Raw genomic sequence first — 24,199 nt, forward strand, 5'->3', positions numbered from 1 at the left:
GAGATTCGAGCGCGCATGGAGGCTTTCCGGCAGGAGTTCTTCCCGCGAATCATACGCGACTGGAACAGGAAAGGGAGGTAATGACAGTGGCACGTAAAGTGCCCTCCGCCACACACCTTTGGGTGGCTTGCGCAGTATAAATGTAGATGTAGATGTACTATACGTCTTTGTTGTTGTTGTTATTGTTATTTACAGGAAACCTATCGCATTTGTATATATAAAGGATATGCAGGAGACAAGTGACATTAGTTTTGAAAGCGAGTACTATTAAGGGGCTGAAGTTTAAGATGGAGAAAAACGAAATATATGTAATGGTTGTATGAGACTATGCCTATCGTTTGGCATGTGTTTCGTTGTGGGAGCAAGCGGCACTTGATCATGTTTGCTTCCAGTGACATGTTGCAAACATCTCTAACGTTATATCTCCTGTGCTTGAGGAGAACAATAGACGTTGTATCCAGGTAAACTTACATACTAACAAAGTCTCAAAGAAATAAAGTACACAAATTGTGAGGTAAAAATCCATTAATTTTTCACCCAATTTAAAAGGAGTTTTACGTTTTCATAAGTAGACACAGCAAGACCAGATTCTTCTTCTTGAGTTGGTGAAGAGCAGGATATCCATTGAATTCTAGGTTTTGAATATCACCAGACTTTAAGGTTCGAGGCATCCATGTGATCTTCTCTTCGCCTTTAACGTATATGATGGTATCCATGTGGACAAATAATCGAAGTGATATCATCATGGCTTTATAGATTATACGAGGATCATCCCAGTGAATTCCACTGTAGAAATGTGTTAACCACTTTGCACTCCTTTGTGTTTTAGCACACTTCCTTGAAAGATCTTGGCGGATGCAATGCATACTGAGAATGTCTCTGTTATACCTGCAGCTTCTGTGTATGCAACGTATGTAAATATGAACTGTCCATGCTCTGTCGTAGGTCTGTGAGTAGTGGATTACGGTGTAGGATTTGTTCAAAGTATTTTCTTTGGGGGGAATGCAGTGGGGAAGCCAGTGGTCATTTTAAGGAGATCCTCTCCTGGGAATGTAGAATCTGTAGTAGAAACAAGTTAATAGAGGAGCAGGAGCGTAAGATCTGTGCCCTTCAGGTGCAGTTACAATGCGCAAAGGAGGAACTAGATAGGTTGAGGAGGGTGAAGGGTGGTGGGGAATAGGAACTGGCAGTTGGCAAGAAGGTAGCTCGGAAGAGGAGGTACTCAGACAGTTTCACTTTGCATACATGCAACAGATACGACCAACTGTCAGAGTTGAGTGGAGAGGAGCCTCGTGTAGCCGTAGATGTAGGTAACTTGCAGCAGTCCTCAGCAATTAGGAGGCCTAGCTTAGTTGCAAAGTCTAGCAGAAAGAAGGTTCTGCTGCTAGGTAGTTCCCACGGTAGAGGTGTGGGCCAGCAGTTGCAGGAAGTGTTGGGGAGTGAATAACAGGTCACCAGCATTGTGAAGCCTAGTGCAGGGTTGGCTCAGTTGACTGAAAGCATAGGGGAGTTAGGTAATAATTTTACGAAAGAGGATCAGGTAGTGATAGTGGGTGGAGCAGGGAACAGTCTCGATAGGGATGTCAGTGGTGACTTGGTTAAGATAGCTACTCAAACTAGTGGTACTAATGTGCATTTCGTGCAAACTGCTTCAGCGTCATGATCGGCCTCACCTTAATGCGGCTGTTAGGCGCGTTAATGTTAATGGTGGTGGTAGTGGTATCACTCATGGAAAAATTCCTATAGTAGTTGGTGTTAGAGGTGCACCACTGTTGGACTGAAGTCAGCTGATAGGTATACCTTCTTAAAGGAAGTGTTTCTAACTAAGAGCTCACCTCCAGAGGATGTAATGTTTCCAAGTAGAGAAGGAATTAGCATATTTCATCAAAATACACTCCTGGAAATGGAAAAAAGAACACATTGACACCGGTGTGTCAGACACACCATACTTGCTCCGGACACTGCGAGAGGGCTGTACAAGCAATTATCACACGCACAGCACAGCGGACACACCAGGAACCGCGGTGTTGGCCGTCGAATGGCGCTAGCTGCGCAGCATTTGTGCACCGCCGCCGTCAGTGTCAGCCAGTTTGCCGTGGCATACGGAGCTCCATCGCAGTCTTTAACACTGGTAGCATGCCGCGACAGCGTGGACGTGAACCGTATGTGCAGCTGACGGACTTTGAGCGAGGGCGTATAGTGGGCATGCGGGAGCCTGGGTGGACGTACCGCCGAATTGCTCAACACGTGGGGCGTGAGGTCTCCACAGTACATCGATGTTATCGCCAGTGGTCGGCGGAAGGTGCACGTACCCGTCGACTTGGGACCGGACCGCAGCGACGCACGGATGCACGCCAAGACCGTAGGATCCTACGCAGTGCCGTAGGGGACCGCACCGCCACTTCCCAGCAAATTAGGGACACTGCTGCTCCTGGGGTATCGGCGAGGACCATTCGCAACCGTCTCCATGAAGCTGGGCTACGGTCCCGCACACCGTTAGGCCGTCTTCCGCTCACGCCCCAACATCGTGCAGCCCGCCTCCAGTGGTGTCGCGACAGGCGTGAATGGAGGGATGAATGGAGACGTGTCGTCTTCAGCGATGAGAGTCGCTTCTGCCTTGGTGCCAATGATTGTCGTATGCGTGTTTGGCGCCGTGTAGGTGAGCGCCACAATCAGGACTGCATACGACCGAGGCACACAGGGCCAACACCCGGCATCATGGTGTGCGGAGCGATCTCCTACACTGGCCGTACACCTCTGGTGATCGTCGAGGGGACACTGAATACTGCACGGTACATCCAAACCGTCATCGAACCCATCGTTTTACCATTCCTAGACCGGCAAGGGAACTTGCTGTTCCAACAGGACAATGCACGTCCGCATGTATCCCGTGCCACCCAACGTGCTCTAGAAGGTGTAAGTCAACTACCCTGGCCAGCAAGATCTCCGGATCTGTCCCCCATTGAGCATGTTTGGGACTGGATGAAGCGTCTTCTCACGCGGTCTGCACGTCCAGCACGAACGCTGGTCCAACTGAGGCGCCAGGTGGAAATGGCATGGCAAGCCGTTCCACAGGACTACATCCAGCATCTCTACGATCGTCTCCATGGGAGAATAGCAGCCTGCATTGCTGCGAAAGGTGGATATACACTGTACTAGTGCCGACATTGTGCATGCTCTGTTGCCTGTGTCTATGTGCCTATGGTTCTGTCAGTGTGATCATGTGATGTATCTGACCCCAGGAATGTGTCAATAAAGTTTCCCCTTCCTGGGACAATGAATTCACGGTGTTCTTATTTCAATTTCCAGGAGTGTATAAGAGGTATTAGAGATAAAGTTAGTGAACTGCTAATAGATGCTAACTCTGAAATTATTGGTATATCAGAGCACCACTTAAATAATTTGATAATTCAGAGGGTTCCTTTACCAGGCTACAGATTAGCTGGCTGTTTCTCAAGGAGTTCCTCTTGCGGGGTGGGGGGGGGGGGGTGTGGCTCTGTACGTAAAAAAACAGTATTTCATTTGAGTCCATAGACGTATCACGACGCTGCACAGAACAGATATTTGAAAGTTGTGCAGCATTAGTTGAATTTAGTGAAACTAAACTTCTAATTGCTGTTGTTTATAGGTCCCCTAACTTCGACTTCAGAGCATTTTTGCTTAAGCTAGAGAGGATTCTTGATTCACTTTGTAGGAAGTACCAGAAAGTAGTTCTATGTGATGACTTAAATATTAATTTTGTACATGACTGTGCAAGAAAAAGGATGTTGGTAGGTCTCCTAAATTCATATGATCTGATGCAAACTGTGTTTTTTCCAACTAGGGTGCAGGGGAACAGTAGCACAGTCATAGACAATATTTTTATTCATTCTTCATTACTAGATGGGCATTCTGTTAGTAGAAGGGTGAATGGCCTTTCAGACCATGATGCGCAAATTTTAACACTAAAAGGTTTTTGTACTCTAACCAATGTCGTATTTAATTGCAAACTACGTAGGAAAGTTAATCCATCAGCAATAGAGAGTTTTTCAAAACTTGTCAAGGAACAAGAGTGGCAAGATGTTTATAGTGCCGATAATATAGATGATAAATACAATGCTTTCCATAACACATTTCTCATGTTCTTTGAGAGTTGCTTTCCATTAGAACATTCTAAACGGGGTACTAGCAGTAACGGTCAGCCCGGTTGGCTGACTAGTGGGATAAGGATATCATGTAGAACAAAGCGGGTATTATATCAAAATGTTAGAAGTAGTCACAATCAAGCTACAGTAGCCCATTACAAACAGTATTGTAAGGTGCTTAAAAATGTTATTAGCAAGACAAAAAGTATGTGGTATGCATATAGAATAGCTAATTCACAGGTTAAAATTAAAGCCATATGGTCAGTTGTGAAGGAAGTGTCTGGTCAGCAGCACAAGGTTGACGATATAAAGTCAGCTTGCAGTAATAATATTTCTGTTACTGATAAATCAGATATATGTACAGTATTTAACAACCATTTTCTGAGCATTGCTGGTGAATTAAATAAAAATTTAGTATCTACAGGAAATCATATAAATTTCTTAGCAAATGTCTTTCCGAGATTGATGTCTGAAATACTCCTCTGTGATACAGACAAGAGGGAGATTGAGACAATAATCAAATCACTGAAGACTAAGGACTCTCATGGTTATGATGGAGTGTCTAGTAGAATATTAAATTACTGTGCTGCACACGTTAGCCCTGTATTTAGCCATATTTGTAATTTTTCCTTTAGGAATAGTCAGTTTCCTGAGCGATTAAAGTACTCAGTAGTAAACCCGCTTTATAAAAAGGGAGAAAGGGATAATGTAGATAATTTTAGACCTATCTCTATGACATCAGTGTTTGCAAAAGTTATCGAAAAGGCTGTGTACGTAAGGTTAATTGATCATTTTATATCACGCGATTTGCTATCAAATGTGCAGTTCGCTTTAGAAGTCGTTTGACAACTGAAAATGCTATATTCTCTTTTATCTGTGAGGTACTGGATGGGCTAAACAAAAAGTTTTGAACGCTTGGCGTGTTTTTTGATTTAACAAAGGCATTTGACTGTGTTGATCACACAATATTTCTCCAGAAGTTGTACCATTACGGAATAAGGGGAGTAGCTCACAATTGGTTCACCTTTTACTTTAGCAACAGGCAGCAAAAGGTCATTATTCACAATGTTGATAACGGCTGTGATGTGGGATCTGAGTGGGTTACTGTTAAGTGGGGGGTGCCCCAGGGATCAGTGTTGGGGCCGCTCCCGTTCCTTATTTTTATAAATGATATGCCCTCTAGTATTATGGGTAACTCTAAAATATTTCTGTTTGCTGATGACACTAGCTTGGTAGTAAAGGATGTTGTGTGCAACATTGGCTCGGTTTCAAGTAGAGCAGTACATGACCTCAGTTGATGGCTTGTAGAAAATAAACTAACGTTAAATCACAGTAAGACTCAGTTTTTACAGTTCCTAACATACAATTCAACAAAACCTGACGTTTTAATCTCACAGAACGGGCATATGATTAGTGAAACTGAACAGTTCAAATTCCTAGGTGTTCAGATAGATAGTAAGCTGTCGTGGAAAGCCCACGTCCAGGATCTTGTTCAAAGACTTAATACTGCCATTTTCACTATTCGAACGATATCGAAAGTGAGTGATATTTCGACACGTAAATTAGTCTACTTTGCTTATTTTCATTCACTAATGTCGTATGGTATTATCTTTTGGGGTAACTCTTCCCATCTAGAAGGATATTTTTGGCTCAGAAACGGGCGGTTCGGGCAATAAGTGGTGAGAGTTCACGAACCTCTTGTCGACCTCTTTTCACGAGTCTGGGTATTTTGACATTGGCCTCTCAGTATGTATATTCCTTATTGTCGTTTCTTGTTACCAATATTAGTTTATTTCCAACAATAAGCAGCTTTCACTCGGTTAATACTCGGCAGAAATCAAATCTCCATTTGGATCGGACTTCCTTAACTCTTGTGCAAAAAGGTGTGCAGTATACTACTGCATCCATTTTCAATAAGCTGCCACTCGAATTCAAAAATCTTAGCAGTAATCCACGCGCTTTCAAATCGAAACTGAAGAGTTTCCTCATGGGTCACTCCTTCTATTCTGTCGAGGAGGTTCTTGAAAAATTAAGAAGATTCTCATTGTATTGCAGATAGCGTTTGCTTAAACGTATGGACTGATTTTCTTTCAGGTTCATGAACATTTATTTTTATCTGTTATTACTTTTTATGTTGTAAGTTCATGTACTGACACGTTCCATGACCTTGGAGATTTGCTCCTCAATTTGGTCCTACTTGACATTTAAATAAATAAATAAATAAATAAATAAATAAATAAATCATCATGGAAACCCTTAACGTCTGCAATGATGTTCACACCTTGAGATGCCGTTATGAAATGCTTTGGGTATGGCACTGCACTTGTTCATTTATACAGCTCGCTGCACAACACGAGTGAGCGAGCAACAGTTAATCACATGGTCATGTAGAACTAGAGCATACGCTGCAGTGTGTTGTGGGAAATTCTCAGGAGATTCAAATTCAATTCGCACATCTACAGGTCTAGACTTCATTATCTCGTTCTGTTTTGAACAATCTATTATGATGATCGGTGCGAGCTACTTGGATTCCTGTGGACAGAGAAGACATCCTTTCTCTTCATAGTAAGAAGCACAGAACCCTCATACATGTCAAGTGCCAAACTGTACACATTTTCATCGCGCTTTAGCTGTAAATTATCATACGGAGATAATTCTGAGTTCAGGTAGATCCTGACATTAGTTAACTTGCAATTCTCAAATTCTGTGGAATCAATTGCTATATTCCCTCTAGTATTAATTTGAAACGCAAATATTATGAATCTGAATGTCTCTAATTGAGCAGAAGTTTTAATAGCCCACATTTGTCTGCTTGCCGTCAGCAGCACCGGGTACTGGGAAAGCTGCCTTGACCGGGAAGTTAATATTAGAAATACACCTTGGTTCAGTACTTTTAAAAGCTTCAAACGCTGCTCATCAGATACAGTGACGCGCGGCATTTTCCATGTTATTTTATTAATGGTGATCTCTTTGTCCTTATTAGCTCCTTTTATGTGTGAGGTGTTATCCGTTGCACCCTTACCACGATAAGTTTCTGTTTAGCGTTCGTAATAATTCTCTGCATATCCTCAAAGTAATACATGAACAGTTTTAGAGGTATACATGCAGTAAATCTCCTGTACTCTTCAGCAGTTCTGCCTCCTCGTTCGTGAATGAACCATCCGAGGGAGAAGCAGAGACTTGTGTTTTAAGAGTTGATGTTATACCCACGTTACGTGTCGACCTCGTCACTTTAGATGAAGAGCTACAATGATTTCCTCACCACAGAAGTGAACAAGTTGATTATCCTTATCCACAATACGCAGTTCCAAATACTCCAATGTCTGAACTGTTACTGGGAGGTTTATGGCGTTGGTAGGGGTCTCAACGAACTTATACCCAGTTATCGTATTTATACCCAGTTTCAACTGATGGGAAGAATACGCAAATTGTGTGAATCCGTCTGTTCTTGAGATAGGAATATTTTGCAGCATCACACTCGACACGGATTGTGCTGACAGGACGTATACCCACTGCCTCATCTGAACTTTAAAATTTATTAGGCTCCCTCTTCAAACTATGTCTTGTTGGGAAACGCAGTTTCTGTCCTACTGAACCTTTCTGCTCAAAGTAAATAGTTGCATTCGAAGTATTTATTTAAGATTTAAGTATATTTATATTTCTATGTAGCACAATTCCTTTCACAGCCTAACATTATTTAAATCGTTAGTGTCGTATGCACCACGTTCCATTTCCACAATTTCTTTCTACCATTATTTTCCAGATGAACTTTATTTTTAGCCTCTGTGATATCTGGAATGCTGTTGGACGTTTCACGTCTAGTCAGTGCAATACACCACTCTCTGTTGCTTAAATCAATCGACGAGAAGTAATTCGCGTGTAGTGCTGACAATCGTTCTTTTCAAGTCAGAGTCAGCAACGCTGCATCTGAACCTCGACTGACGAGTGGGTGCTCAGTTCACCTCCTTAGATACGTGTTTCTTCATAAACATTAGTGGGAGCTTGATGCCCAGATGTCCACTCATGTAAGTATTAACGTCTTGATAGCCATGAGAATTGTAGATCACACGTCTTCTGCCAGCGAAGTATCGCTGTAACACTTCTGTTGGTTGCTAGTCTTCGAATGAATCGAAATAGTAGACATTTTTTCCTTCTTAAGATGTGTCATCCAGTGGGTTCTGAGTCCTCGAGAAACATCTAAATTGACGATTCTACATTCTCTGGATTTCTACATGGTCTTCGGTAATGTATCCCGCACAAAGACACCTCGGAATCCTGGAATGCTGAATTTTCCCCTAACAAACTTTAGTGGATCTGTATTTGTAAGTAGTCTATCCGGTAGTATGTTTAATGGGCTTTTTTGTTTATGAAGAGATCAAGTCCTTTCTTGTATGGTTTCAGGTATAGTCCTTTTCCAATGGCTACTGCTCCCATCATGTGGTTTTGTCTTCTTGCTTCCTCTAGCTGCTCCTGAGAGTTCTGGACGTTCCTCGCTGTTCTGGTAATAACCGCTGCGCTATCAGTCTGTGAACACGTCGCTGATAGACTTGCAAGGGCAGGAATAAGAAAGGGGATAATTTCACATGATGTCTTGGGTACCGGCAGAACCAGGGCTGCTTTCAACTGTCTTTAATGTTTCATAGGGCTTTAAGCCGCATACATCACTTCAGGATACAGTTTTTTAAACCCGCTTGCTCTGGCTTCTTCTTTTTCAATGTTGTCATATTCTTCTTCTTCTTCAATGCACGACATGTGGCGTTCGTAATTTGCTTGAAATTCACATCCAAGCCCAACTTAATTTTATCACACATGGTTTTATCAACTATGAATGCTGCAAAAGGCGCTGCCCTACACCGATATCCTTTCTCGCACATACTGCCTTGACTTTTTCAGCCAAAATTCGATCTTCCTGAGAGCTTCTTGTTTTTTGTATGCGATGTCAAGCAGGTCAACCCTCTTATCACTACGAGCCAATCGTTTTTGAATCTTTGTAACAGGTTCACTATAGTTATAGGCCAGGAATGCGCAATTCACCAGGAAGTTTGTCGAGAATACCAGCACCTCCTATAATGTGTCTCCTGTCATGCATGCTTTGCTACTGTGCTGCATGTGCTCTGTGCACCCCATTATACAGCAAATTGTCAGCGTCAATCCAGCTGTTTTGTGCTGCAGGAAAACCAAGTCATTTAACTAGTGCTTTGTTCCCTCAACGTCTTACGACACTCTGTATGAGAAACACGTGTGGTTCTTCTGCAATTCCTTTGTGTAAAAGGATTCGGAAGTTTCAGTGCCACTGTTATCCTTTAAGATGTAAGTTCCAGAATATGTTCTCGGCACTTTGGAAACCGTGATTATCTCACTCGACCAGTTGGGTATGTATGACTTACCAAATGCTATCTTGTGTTCTGAGATATGTCGCAAATCACATACATTAAATTTCTGTTTACTTGGATCCGGACGATAGTATACCTTATACATGAGTCCATTATTACAATCATCGATTGTCCTTATTTTTATTGTGCTATGTTTGGCTCGATTATACTGTGCAGGTATTCCCGGAAGGATGACTCCATTTGTGTGAACCATGGAGCTCGTCTTCAGGCGGGTGAATGTTGAGTAGTGATGTATTCCATACCTCTGTATCACGGTCTTGAAATACCTGTTGTAAAACGGTCCACCATGATCAGTTTGATGGTTGTCAGGACATCCGTTAGTCCCTGTCTACAACAACGCTCAAAAACACCTGTGCAAAAGCCCTCCCTGTTTTTGTTTTAAGAGGTAACGCCCAGGTGAATTTAGAGTATGTATCAATGGCCATTAAAACATATTCGAATCCTTTATTCGCACGTGAATATTACTTCATATTTAAAAGATCAGCCTGCCATAAATCATCCAAAACTTCAATCACAACATGCTTTTGAAGGTATGTTTTGTGTGCTGGTTTGCGCAGTTCTAGAACTCTTGTCTCCATTCTTATTCGATGATGCCTCTCTCTCTAAGCTCGGAAATTACTGAAACAATCTCGTTAGAATGAGCAGTATTACCTACAACAGTTGATGCGATAAGCAGTCACAAGTTATCTATTAACTCGGGATCGTCATAGTATATACGTTGTGGGGATCGATTACTGACTCTTTTATGCTGGTTGCCAATACCATCATCGAGCATCCAATAAAGGTTTTATAATGGTTCTGTATTTTGTATTGCGTCAGTTTTCCACTTAATTATGTACACCGGTCATTTGCAGTATTTCACCATATATCTCCAGATCCGTGGGTGAATAATTTACAAAGTTTGAGGGATTTGGAACATGAGACTCTTTAGGCCAGCTGTTCTTTGAAATTCCCATCATCTGTCTGTATTGGTTTTTCTTTTAAACTTACAGGCTGCGTGACCAACTTGTATGGTTTTTCACCAAATATTTTGTGTATTCTATGATCGCTGTGGTGATTAATGAAGTCAGCGACTTCGTCATTATTGCATAATTTTGCCGTGAGTTCATCAAAAGATTCAGTAACTGATTTAAAGGTTTCTCTTGGTGTTTGCTCTAGATTCAAATGTCCTAACTTTGACAGACGTAGCTTTTTCTGAGCAGCCTTCTGTGTCACAGTGACCTTATGCTTAGTCGACATCTTGTTGTATAATAAGCGAACTCCTTCACAGGATGTACCTTATTTATATCACGCCAAACTCTATCAACCTTTGCATGAAACTCCTCTACTTCCTGTTCAGTTCTGTCAACCTTTACAGTTAAGTCTTTTATTTTTCTTTTCCAGCAGGATAACCGTAGCACCCTTACTTAAATACACCATCAAACCAATGTAATACTATTCAGCCCTTATATCACAGACGTCCACCCCGCTGCAAGTATAGTACATTCTTGAACATAAAGCGAATTTCACTGTTTGTCCTACATAACTGCTATGGTTTTGTAGAAAACTCTCAAAAACAGGCTATTATCAATATGCAGAACAGCAACATTTGAAGTCTGAACTTAGCTTTATGCAATCACATTACCCGTTCGCTTACTGGTTTGATGGGCTCCAACATCAATGGTGAATGCAACTTATTTTTAAATTTTGTTTCGTTATCAAGAAATTTAACATTGAGAAAACTTTCTAGCAATTTGTATCCAACCTAAAGCAATCACAGTCAATATACTCGCACTTCTACGGTCTCAGTTTGTAGCTTAGTAGAAGAAGTGTGAAAGTCTCATACTAATACAAATGGAAATAATACTAGACGTGACAGAGTAGCCCTTTAGATCGGTGAAAGTCCTGTCTTGCTGCATACTTGATGGACGTTCATAACTGTCATAGGTTCCCAATTGGAGAAGATCGCAGAAGCAGATTGGTGGCATTTGTCGATCAAGACATACATATGTCATAGAAACACCAGTGTGCTCAGCGAAGAGTGATGTCAGAAGGCAAAGTCTAACACCATGTAGGTGAATGTGGCTGATGGAGACGTCTTCTGTCTCTGGAAGGATGTAGCCACATTATAGATGCTAGAGCAATTGTCAAACATGTCAGTTTAATGAAATTGTGAGCTGCTAAACCTTACACGAGGCTGTAAGAAATCTTAGGGTGTAGTCTGAAAGACCCATACGCTATTATCCTTTTTTGTGCAGCATATGGAATGAGTTTGAGGCATTCTGAAATCATCCTATTTGAAACATTTTAAGTCTTTAGTTGAGGAATATTTAACTAATAGAATACAGAGGGGTTATAACAGTGGACTATAGTTGCCCTCTTTTCTGGAGTGTAATTTCCGAATATAAGCGAGGCACAGACTCGATCCTACAGCTCTCAGTGGATCTGCTGTCATTAAAAATCTGTAATACCAAACCTATCGGATTGAAACGTTGGGAGAAATGGGAGCCAATCATCACAAATCCCTCAGAGACATGTAGAGGTACTTCACGGTATAATGTAATATATATAATATAAATATAATATATATAATATAAGTAGTTCATTGGGTATCTTCATATGTTAAATGTACTATAGGATGTGTAACTAAGAACCAGAAATAGTACATAGATGCACTCCCTGATGTATTGGGCCAGCATGTGGAACTGTTTCCAGACAAACTCCATGATACACTGAAGCAGAACACACAAAATTGCTCCCAGACTTTGGAGTTTTCACTATCTCCACTGTCAACACAACTAGCATTCCACAATGCCCCAATGAATGTGGTGTTACTCTCTGCAATTTTAAACTTGTTGTTATAAGATTGTAATCAGATCAAAAGTTAATGTACTCTTATTTTTTAAATAATCCACAATTTGATGACATGAAGGAAGTGCTGTCAGATTATAATTGATATCAATAATATCAGATTACAGCACAAAAAACTGCAATGTTCAACTCTCAAATGTTGACAGTGTTTCTGGATTGCCATTCAGTATGTTTGAGGAACACCCAAGAACAGTGAAAATATACATCAACAATGGCAATACCATGTAATTCACTCACATTCAGAAACTTGATTAATGTCAGGAAACCCATCCAGTGTGTGACTTTTTATATGTACAGACTTCATGGACTTGTCTGGTGATGTCAAGCCTTTGCTATAAATTTTGCTGATGTTATTCACTTTATAGGAATGTGACATTCCAACACAGTAAACCACATAGATGACATATTTGACGTCCAGTATACATTCCTTTAAACCATTAAGTTGCAGGTAGTAACCTGCATGGACATGTCTAAACGAGAATAACATACCCTCAGTTAGTTGATCTACTTTCCCCATACTGTTTCGAGCCTATATGCACATTATTCATTTGCTAAGAATGTAACACAGTAAACTACTTAGCAGGTAATGGAATTTAGACCATAAGCAGCAAATTCTGGGTTGTTGACCGATTTCCTGTCTCCCACTGAGTTTCTCCTGACGCTAGGGGAAAACAGATTACATGTGCTAAGTTTAGAATTCAAGATGACCACTGATATTATGTATGTTCATGATAGCTCTAAGATAGAGATTTTCTGGTACAGTTTCATGCTGTTTTTTCCAACATATGACTATTAGGTGGTCTGTGACACGTTCAACTGTGGGGAGGATAAGATTTCCAATGAGGTATCAAATAGAAATTTCAAATTTTAAGCAAAAGAGATGCAGGCTACAGGAGAAGAGTTGTAATAAAAGCATGCAGAAGCACCTGTAGAGAATCATAAGAAAGTAAGTTCAAGGGAGAGATGCTTTTATTGAGAATATGTAAGACAAGCTTGCAGTCCTACTACCCAACAATACATCCTGTATATCGAAGAAGAACTGAGATGCAATACTGCAGACGGTTGTTCCATCACAACAACCATTTTAACGTCGGCCAGTTCCACGTTATGTGGTATGATTGCAAATATTTTAGATTCTTTCTTGCCGATTATTACCAAGTATTCCTCTTGCTATCACACTGTTAGCCAATGCAAGAAAAATGCTGTTTCTCTCTTGTCACTGTCTCTCATAGATATGAACTTAAAGAATTTACCATGTAAACAGTTGTTACATGCACCATATACATTCCAAAGCGTTTATCGGTTGGACTAGTCTTCCTGCCAAGAATTTGAGGGCCGTTAGGCATTTTACAGCGCAACACTCATACAAGATTTTGTGGCATGGAGACAGAGGGTGCTCTGGCCAGCAAGTTCTCCAAATCTCTCAGCCACTGGAAACTTATGGTCAAGGATTACCAAAAAACTGGTAAACCACCACTCACAACTCACTATGATTGATGAACTGCTGGGCAGAGCTGAAGAAGAGATAGGATGATGCACCTGAACCCTAAGTTTAGTTGACCCAGTGCCCAGCCATGTTGTAGCCAGTGGGGCAGCTCAGTGTACTAAAGTCCGCACCCTGCTTATCCCAAATCACATATAAACTGAACCGCTTACCTTACTACTATACTGTAGAGCTTGTAATAAGTGAAATTTCGTATTCGTCGTCTGGCGAGTCGGTTTCAATGGCTAGGAGCATATATAATTTGAAATATCGCCAAGATGAATATTACAATTTTCCTGTCAATATTTACAGTATATTCCGTTGTAGAAGGTATATTTTCTATGATAAATTCCCCCTCAAGCAAGTTTTCTAATTCTGAGGTCGACAGGACTGTCTGAGATCCATTTTGGTAGTCGTATCTGTAGGCTACAAAGATAGGCACAGGACGTAAAATAACCGCTCTGAAATAAAGGTTTTAGTGATATGCTCCTAGTTAGTAATTGTTGCAAAAGTTTTCGTTGTAAAGAGTGACAGACATTGTCCACCCGACGCTAAAGAATAATTTTCTTGAGTTTATGTGGAGTTCTCCTGACGAAAAAAACTGTGTATTTTATAGGAAATACTGAACCTGCCCATACCACCTGCCGACTTTTACCCTTGACGTCATCTAAACGGTGCATTCAACGCACTTACCGAAATCCAGTATGAGTAAAATACGCCAGCATAAAGTATTATAGTTCTCTAATGTGTCATGTTTCTTGTCTTATATTTTCGCCAGTTCTTCTGCCACCTTTCATTATATTTTGTTCAGTGGCCACGCCGCTGGTCAGTATATGCTACAACTAACAATAAAGATTTCACATTCAACTCTAACTTAAATCAAAACTAATTACCTTCTAGGGGCTGTTTGAAAATGTGAGGGGTGTGCGGCACTGCTGAATTGTGTGATGCCTCTTTACCAATATGTACCTATATTTTTAAAAATCTGTAACTTCCTTTTAAAAATGATAACTTTATGATTATGTTGAATGAAGTATGAACAGAAGAATGGATACGGAACTAGAGTTGTCGTGTTGCGTGTTGTAAGTGGAAGTGGTGTGCTTACTCTGTCTTATTGTTAGCAAAACGTCACGAATCAATTGGGCAATTCAACTCCAAATACCAATAAAGACATGTAGTCACTGCAAAATACATTCAGACTCTTAAGCACTGAATCCTAAGGCCCTGTCCAAAACTAACTACTTTGGTCCCTGAGCACATAACAAATAAATTAAATTGTCCTACCTCTAAAGCAGCAACGGTGGAACGCGATATATTCTGGTCTCTCATAAAAAAAGTAAATGCTAGGTACAGGCTCAGCAGTGTGCAATTCTGGCCACAATACTTGAAATGCACATGAAATTCTTTTGGCTGATAAACGAGAACATTTAAGAAAATCCAACTTCTTTAAAAAATATGTGACTTGGAGGCTGTACTGATTATGGTGAATTACTGAGTTTTCTTATCAAAATTATGCTGCAAGTTAGGTTTGTATTTTCAAAAACATCTGACAATTGAAGCTACATTACTCACAATCAATTCACAAACAACGAAATTTAAACACCAAGTATTATCTTACTTCATTAATCCAACATAAGTGCAAATCATCAAATTACACAAAGCTCTGTTAATAAATCTTAAAAGCATTACAATAATGAAATATCTAACTAGTCTTTTACTCAAAACAGTTTATGTACATTCTGAGATTACTCAAAAATTACAAATTATCAGCCAATTCATTTGTGTCAACCCACTGGCAAAAACAGAAGTCATAATTATTTAAATCTTTACCTTATTTGCAAGAAGACTTCTGCTTCCAAGTTCAACAATATTGACATACCTAAATCAGTCTAACTCTTGGTGGCTTCACACAGCACACCCCAAAGCCTCCCTACTCCATCGTCTTTCCCTCACAGACCTACGACTGAGAGCCAAGGGCTCTAACTCCAACAAAGCAGTACAGTATCTTTGGCTCTGTGATAGCGCACACTCAGTGACCCACATTATCGAGCCTATCAGAGACATTCATCGTTTGTAGTATCCTAGTTTCATTTTAACTGATTAATATTCTTATTCTAGTGTCACATAGAAGTGTGCCCCAATATACTCTTTCCAAATCATAAAACCCATATGATATGTGAAATTAACTTTCCATGAAATTTTGTTTCACTAATTTGCTGCACACCTTGAGCTGTCATCTGAGCAATGTAATCAACATGCCTCCATTTACATAGCAAAGAAAAATCATAATAATAAAGTAAAATTTTTGAACCACAGTCTGTTTAAGCCAGGCGTACTGCAAAAGCGACCATGTGTCCATGGAACTCTTACTCTTGTTTTCACTAAATGAAAAGAGTAGCTAACTAGTGTCACATTTTGTAATCATTGATTGAATTACCACCAAACAGAAGTATCAGCTGTTCGTCATTGCAGGCACTGACTGTCATGACATTGATTATAATCTACTGCAGTTCACGTTAAAAAGTAAAACACATAGTATTACACAGTTAGTTGTATAGACGTATGGAGAGAACAAAGTATCACGGCACATATCAGTTCCATGGTACACAGTAAAACGTCACGGTTCATCTGTTGGGAAAGCAGAATCTAAATTGTGCTAAGAAGTGGAAGGTGGAAACCTAACACTAGGACATATGGCGGGGAAGATTGAGAGCACTAGCGTATCTTAATGGGTTAAACATGAAAGAATGCATGAAAACGAAACGTAAATGTATTGAAACATGATAGGCAGAGATACTGTAATGATAAACTGTGCTTGAACACAAAATTAGTAAAGCAAATATAAAAGACAATCGCAAAATCAGTACTAAATGAGCTAGATTACCATTAAAGTTCACTCAAAAACAGGTATAAGGCTTTGGGATTATTCTGCCTAGCCCACTGTTTCGTTGAGCCGCTTAAATCATTTGGCGCGATAGTATAACAACAATAATCCAGAACGAAATTTCCACCATGCAGCGGAGTGTGCGCTGATGTGAAACTTCCTGGCTGATTAAAACTGTGTGCCGGACGGAGACTCGAATTCGGAACCCTTACCTTTAGCGAGAAAGTGCTGTACCGACTGTGCTACCCAAGCACCCCTCACGTCCTCTTCTCAGAGCTTTACAGCACTTACCCGCGAAAGACAGAGGTTCCGAGTTCGAGTCTCGGTCCAGCACACAGTTTTAAGCTGCCAGGAAGTTTCATATCAGCGCACACTGAGGTGCACAGTAAAAATTTCATTCTGGAAACGTCCCCCAGGTTGTGGCTAAGCCACATCTCCTTAAATCCTTACTTCCAGGAGCGCTAGTCTTGCAAATTTCGTAGGAGAGCTGGGAGCTTCTGTGAAGTTTGTAGGGTAGGAGAGGAGGTACCGGTGGAAGTAAAGCTGTGAGGAGGAGTCGTGAGTCGCACTTGGGTAGCTCAGTCGGTAGACGACTTGGCGACCAAAGGCATAGTTCCGAGTTCGAGTTTTGGTCCGGCACACAGCGTTAATCTACTAGGAAGTTTCAAACTAATAATGCTTCCCTTCAATTTGTATTGTGGTGCAAGTTAGTAACAAATCACAGTTGATCACAACGAAATGAAAAATTGAATTAAATTTTTATGCCATATTGCAATACGTAAAGCCGGCCAGTGTGGCCGAGCGGTTCTAGGCGCTTCAGTCTGGAACCGCGCGACCCCTAAGGTCGCAGGTTCGAATCCTACCTCGGGCATAGCTGTGTGTGTTGTCCTTAGGTTAGTTGGGTTTAAGTAGGTCTACGTTCTAGGGGACTGATGACCTCAGATGTTAAGTCCCATAGTGCTCAGAGCCATTTGAACCATTCTGCAATATGTGAAGTTTGGTTTAATGAAATATAATTATATGGTGTGTATCATTCAAACATTCGATTTTATGTCAATGACCTATAATATCCAGTGCTAGTGGTTAATTCCCCTCCCCCCCCCCCCCCCCTCCTTTCCAACAAAAGTAGCTATACGTTACGGGACCCCTGAAACCTTGCGACCTGCAGCATGTGCTGCATTGAAGAATTGCCTCTGCAGCTTACAGAGTAACGTAGATCCACAGCTACGCTGCAGTTACTTCGTATTCACATTCGTTGGCTTCGTCAAATCAGAACCAAACTATAACCTACCAACCAAACCTGGACATCTAAATATGTTAAAGATCAGTCTGTTTTCACATCCTACACACACACAAAAAAAACCAGTTCTGTTCTATCCAATACCGAGGGGTTCAACCAACGTCTTTGCATGAGAGTAGCGTGTTTATTGAATTGGATCCAGACATGTTGTTCGGCATGTGTATTCATTTGAAGGAATGTAAATTCTACTAGAAGGTTTAAATATACAATGTTTTTTTTCGGACAGTCGGTCCTTTTTGTATAAAGTAGCCACGTGTACTGTGGGTTGACAGGCGAGCGACGTGCAGCTGTCGGCGTACAGCTGTGGTTGGCCGGACTTGGACAGCAGCTTCAAGAAGAGCGTCAGCTTCATCATCCAGCGCGCCCAGAAGCCTCTGCACTTCTCCATTGGCAAGATGTACGTCCTGTCGCTGCGGACATTTGTGGAGGTAAGTCTAATAAACTCTCAGCGGTGCACATTGCTGGGTGCTTGAAATCTATCTACGATTCATTAAGGCATATAAGGCGATTCTCAAATCCAAATCTCCCATGGTCCAAACAGAACAACCTCCTACAAAAGTGAGTAGAATGAAACAGTGGACGAGCATTGAAATACTGCTCGTGTTATGAGTAGTTTGCACAACGTAGTAGACTGACTCTGTATGCCTTGCAAAGTCTATCGGTAAAGATCGATACGCCATCTGATAAAAAGAATCTTGACATCTATTGTGGATTTTGTATGGAGTGTGTCCACCCTTCGCCTTTATGATGGATTTGAACTCTGCTGGAGACACATTCAGCGAGGGGTCTGAATGTCTGTGGAGGAATGGCAGCCCATTCTTCCTGAAGAGGTGAAACCGGAGAAGGTAATGATGTTAGACGCTGGGGTCTCGAGTGGAATTGACGTTCTAACTGATGCCAGATGTGCTCCATTAAGTTTATGTCAGGATTCTGGCCGGGCCAGTCAATTCTAGGAATATTATTGTCCACAAACCATCGTCTTGAAAATGCTGCTTTATAACAGCGTTCACTGTCATGTTGATACAAAGTCAATTACCTCCATACCATAACACCACCTCCTCCATACTTCACTGATGGCCCTATACATAATAGCAGATGCCGGTCTCCAGGCATTCATCAAACCCAAACTTTTACATGAGGCTGGCACAGGGCATAGCGTAATTCACCACTCCAAATGACTATTTTCCAGTCATCCATTGTTCAGAGTTGTCGTTCTTCACACCACCTCAAGGGTCGCTTAGCACTGACTGCAGAAATGTGTGGCTTTTGAGGTGCTGCTCGTCCAGTGTACCCCACTCTTTTTAAGTCCCTCCACACAGTCATTGTGATAGCTGGACTTCTGGTAGCACTTTGTAACTCACGAATGGTTCCTTCAGCTGATTTCGAGAGATTTTTTAACAACCAGCTTCCGAAATGCTCGATATGCCCTGTCTGTCAGTAAATGAGGTCTGACTGGTGCCTGTTTAGCTGTGGTTCTTCCTTTGCATTTGCAATTGACGGTATTAGTAAGGCAATAGGGGTGAGAGCACGCTTTTGATATCAAATTAATATGCAAATTAATTAAATTGTGACAACTGACTGATTTACGACGTTAACTTATTGTTCTGGTAAGTGGTTTTCTGTGTAACCGCCCCCCATCCCCTCCACTTAACATATTGTTCTGCTACCTGGTTTACGACCCACTGAGGGTTGATTTATGACCCCCTGATGACAGTCCGTCCTTCTGAGAAGTCCCTATCACTCCTCCTTCCTCTCCTCCCACCCCACCCCTCAGGGAAACTCCCAACCCTCTTCCCCCCCCCCCCCCCAACAAATACAAGCACACTCTGCATATAAAATTAATTTAATAATTAAATTGATCAATTAATTAACCCCTCCACCACTGGGAAAACTCTCAGCCCTCTCCTCATATCACCCACTCCCACTCCCCTCACCCATTTGAAAACTGGCGGGAAAAGGACTCAATCTGTGCTGCAGAGAAAGAATCTCATGATACAAAATTGAAGTTAATGTCAATTACATATCAGAGGATGTACTGTTTACTTATAAAGTTAAATTTTTAGGGGTTATATCTCTTCATTTGGCGGGAAAAGTTCACATTCAGAAGCTATATGGCTTAATTACATAATTGCACTGCTGCAGATTCGAGGTTTTGTCTTGTAAAATGTTTGTGTCTGTGCTCACCTTGTCATGCATTGATCTATTGAGCTAGTGCACAATGCCACCACCAGAGGACGTCTCATCCCCCACCCCTCATTCCCCCCACCCCTCGTCTGCTCCTTCCCCACCCATCCCACAAAAAATTGGCATGAAAAAGGGTCACTCTGTGCTGGAGAGGATGGATCTCACGACACAAAATTCAAATCAATGTCAATCCCACAATGATGCATATTCTTTATTTAATCAGTTTGTGGCGGGTAGGGATTCCTCACTTGGGTAGAGCTCATGTCTGCACCCCCATCCACGCTTTCCATGACGTACCTGTAATAACTGTAAGCACGTCGATATGGAAAGGCCAGCCGATGTGGCCGAGCGGTTCTAGGCGCTTCAGTTCGGAGCCTCGCTGCTGCTACGGTCGCAGGTTTGAATCCTGCCTCGAGTATGGATGTGTGCGATGTCCTTAGGTTAGTGAGGTTTAAGTAGTTCTAAGTCTAGGGGACTGATGGCCTCAAATCTTAAGTCCCATAGTGCATAGAGCCATTTGAACCAATTTTCGAAGATATGGAATGAAACGTGGTATAGTAGCCACCATTTGGGATAGCCCACACTTGTGTCTGGGTCCGATTGCCGCCACGGAGATCAAAATCCACCCAATATCCTAATTGCCGATCATGATACTAAAAACCACTGACCACGGATCGGATGTCAGCCTCATTTGATCTCGTGATACCGAACAAAACTTCAGGTGGCAGCAACTCTTTGACGTTGTTACCCGAGAAATTCCTGTCGAAACACGTGCTCTCTCTCTCTCTCTCTCTCTCTCTCTCTCTCTTTCTCTCACTGTCTCTCTCTCTCTCTCTCTCTCTCTCTCTCTCTCTCTCCCTGTCTCTCAAGTGGTTACTTCCTGTCCAGTCAGCGACTGCCATGTGTCACACTAACGCTTCTTTTGTCCTGAACAATATAGTGGATACCTGGTAAATCACCAGCTGAGGGTATCTTGGAAATATTTCTTCATACTATCAGACTGATGACTAATTAATTAAATCGATTCCCTCTGTGTGGGACAGTTTTTCCTTGTATCTTATTGGTGGATACTAGGACTGCTACATTTGGCAGTATTCGATCCCTTCTGGATTTTCCCCCTTGCCTGATATTGGTGGACACTAGCAAAGTTACATCGTTTGCTAGGAATTCCATTGCATTGGTGGTAGCTGCGAATTTCAAGTTTCAGCTCAATTGCGTGCTATGTCCTTAAACAATCTGCAGAGGGGTTGGGCTGATATGTGTGTAGGCATCACCACTATTGGAAATAATAAACTGACCAATCGGGATTCTGACGTCTCAATTGGAAGTGGTGCCATATAAAATGACATTTGGAATTTCAAATTTCAGTGTCTATTTACACCGTCACGGTTTGTGGAATTTTCGATGACTACAAACCTGCCAAGTGTATTTTATAAAGCATCATAGAATTTCTAATTTTGTTCTCTCAGCTACACCAGGATGAAGAATGGGGAGGAAAGGGTCTACGCGAGGTAGGATAGTAAGACAACAACTACCATTACAAGACAGAGTGCACTGTAATGTATTGAGAAACACTAAACCACTATCGCCGTAGATGCCTGAGACTGCTGAAAACACTCGTACATGCAGCACACTCACCTCTTAGACGTCCACATCCAGCACATCCACCACTCGTACACTACCAGCGCCGACTCTCACAGGCCAGAGAAAACTGATACAATGACTGCAACCACAGTTATGGACATGCGTGTCTGCCAGCGTGCACCACCATGACCATAGAGTGCGTCCGGCGATAACTGTAGTGATAGAAATCCCCCTGTTGTCAACATGTCCAGCGCCAAGACTTGGCAGTGGTCGATACTCAATTGCTCAGTTTTCCACGGGTAGTACATGCATATAGCCGTGATCTAGAGCACAGTTGGCTCTCAGCCGTGGCAGCGTGCGGACGGCCCCGCGCGCCGGGCCCGTGCTCCACTGCAGGTTTGTTTACTTCCGCGTCGTAGCTTTAAGGTTTGTGTCCGTCCACCGTGAACAACATGTCGAGCGCTTACCGCCGTGCGACCCTTAAAGTTTCCTTCCCAGCTGAACATGTGCGACCTCGTGCACATGAAGTTGAAACGTTCCTACGTGAAGAAGTTCGTTTAGATCCTAACCACGTTATCGGAATCCATTTTTCGATCACGAGTAGTGTCGTTCATATTAAAATGACAAGCACCGAGGTGTGTGAAGATGTTATTCGCCGCCATACCAATGGACTTAAGTTCAAATACTCTGATGGTCACGTCGGAGCAGTAACACTTGAACTCGCAGAGTACGGTCAACGCACGATTAGGGTGTTTGAACTACCATTTGAAGTGCCGAAGGACGTAGTTGTCTCTGCGTTACAACCATACGGTAACGTCATCGGTTACGTAGAGGAAAAATGGCAAACCTTCACGACCTACCATGTCCTTAATGGTGTGCGTCAGGTAAAAATTGAACTGAAAAAACATATACCACCATACCCGACAATTGGCGGTGTGCGAGCCATTGTCATGTACGACGCCCAACCCCGAACATGTGCGGGTTGTGGACAAGAAGGCCACGTCAGATCCGCCTGCATGCGACGCCGCCTGATGCAGACACCGGTCGGCGAGGAAGCGTCCCCAGCGGTGATCACTCAGATCCCTGTCACATATGCCAAGCTTGCCCAGGAAGGTAGCACCTCTACACAGGGTCTTCCTGCTCTGTTGACGTCGTCTGATCAAGCAGATGCAACCGCTACTGAGATTCCTTCTGAGGTGCCACAGACGCCAGATCCTGACCTGCCACATCATCGCAGCACTGTGACTGAAAATGCTGCTGAGATGGACGTTGATCCGGGAGTGGTACCTACTTCTGCTTTCCTTCAGACTGGTCCGGAGTCAGACGAAGGCCACCCGCAATCAGACTCGGAACGACCTGTTCGAAAACAAGGGTCGACACGAAAGAGAAAGAAACGTAGCCGTACACCCCCTGATGAATCCATTCTACGGATGGATGCCAGAGATGCAGAACCGAAGATGGACGACAAACCGCTCTATGATGTCCAAACGTCTGATGCGAACGACCCGCCACAGGCGACCACTGGCAACGATCACCCCTCCTTACTGGCGCCGTCGCCCCCATAAGTCGACGTTGAAGAAAGTCTACATGCTGAGCCGAAAACTACGTCTCCTCTCCACATGGATGATGTAAACAATTGGTACCATACCGCAGTATCAGTATCCTGGGCAGACGACGTGGAGATCGAAGGGACTGGGGTGGACGGTGCTGATGATGGGGCGCCCCCATCGGTTGCGCCCGCGCCCGCAAACTCTCCACAATAGCAACCTCTTCAGTGGACCGGCAAGATCGACGACCTCTCGCTCCTGAAGAAGCAGCCCCACCTGTGCCTGTGGGACTCCAACACCAGCATTATCGTGTCGCAACGATTAACCTCGCGACCATTCGTGCGCCCCACAAACTAGCGCTGCTCCGCGATATGATTTATGATGCGGACATTGATATTGCGCTTTTTCAGGAAGTGCATGTCGCCGATTTTTCACCACCACATGGCTTCACGGCGCATCTTTCTCCCGCTTCGGACACCGGTAGTGGTGTTGCCATCATCTTACGAGAAGGTCTTCCTGCCGAAGATGTCCTATACCTCCCCAACGGCAGAGGTATGGCCCTTACTCTCTTCGGTGTACGCATCGTCAACATTTATGCGCCGTCGAGCTCCAGCTACCGTCGTGAACGCAATGCCTTCTTCGCAGATGAAGTTACACCCCTTTTTATGGGACCACACGACGACTGGGTCATGGGTGGAGACTTCAACTGCACCCAGCGACCTCAGGATCATTTGCCGCGTCACTCACCATGCGCAGCTCTGGAAACAGTCGTGACGCGGCTACAATTTGTCGACACGTGGAGACATGTTCACGGTGATCGTTTGGGCTTTATGTACTACGCACTCCTCTA

General features: G+C 42.7%; 1 protein-coding gene across 1 annotated transcript in view; it reads left to right on the plus strand.

The window, feature by feature from the left end:
• LOC126335807 (odorant receptor Or2-like) overlaps positions 1–24,199 on the plus strand; it is a 182,158-nt gene that overhangs the window by 126,156 nt on the left and 31,803 nt on the right. The window contains exon 6 of the mRNA XM_049999271.1: positions 18,307–18,462. Within this exon, the coding sequence (XP_049855228.1) occupies positions 18,307–18,462 (156 nt within the window). The remainder of the gene's footprint in view (positions 1–18,306; positions 18,463–24,199) is intronic.

Source organism: Schistocerca gregaria, chromosome 2, assembly GCF_023897955.1.
Source record: "Schistocerca gregaria isolate iqSchGreg1 chromosome 2, iqSchGreg1.2, whole genome shotgun sequence".
In the NCBI taxonomy this organism is placed as follows: Eukaryota; Metazoa; Arthropoda; class Insecta; order Orthoptera; family Acrididae; genus Schistocerca; species Schistocerca gregaria.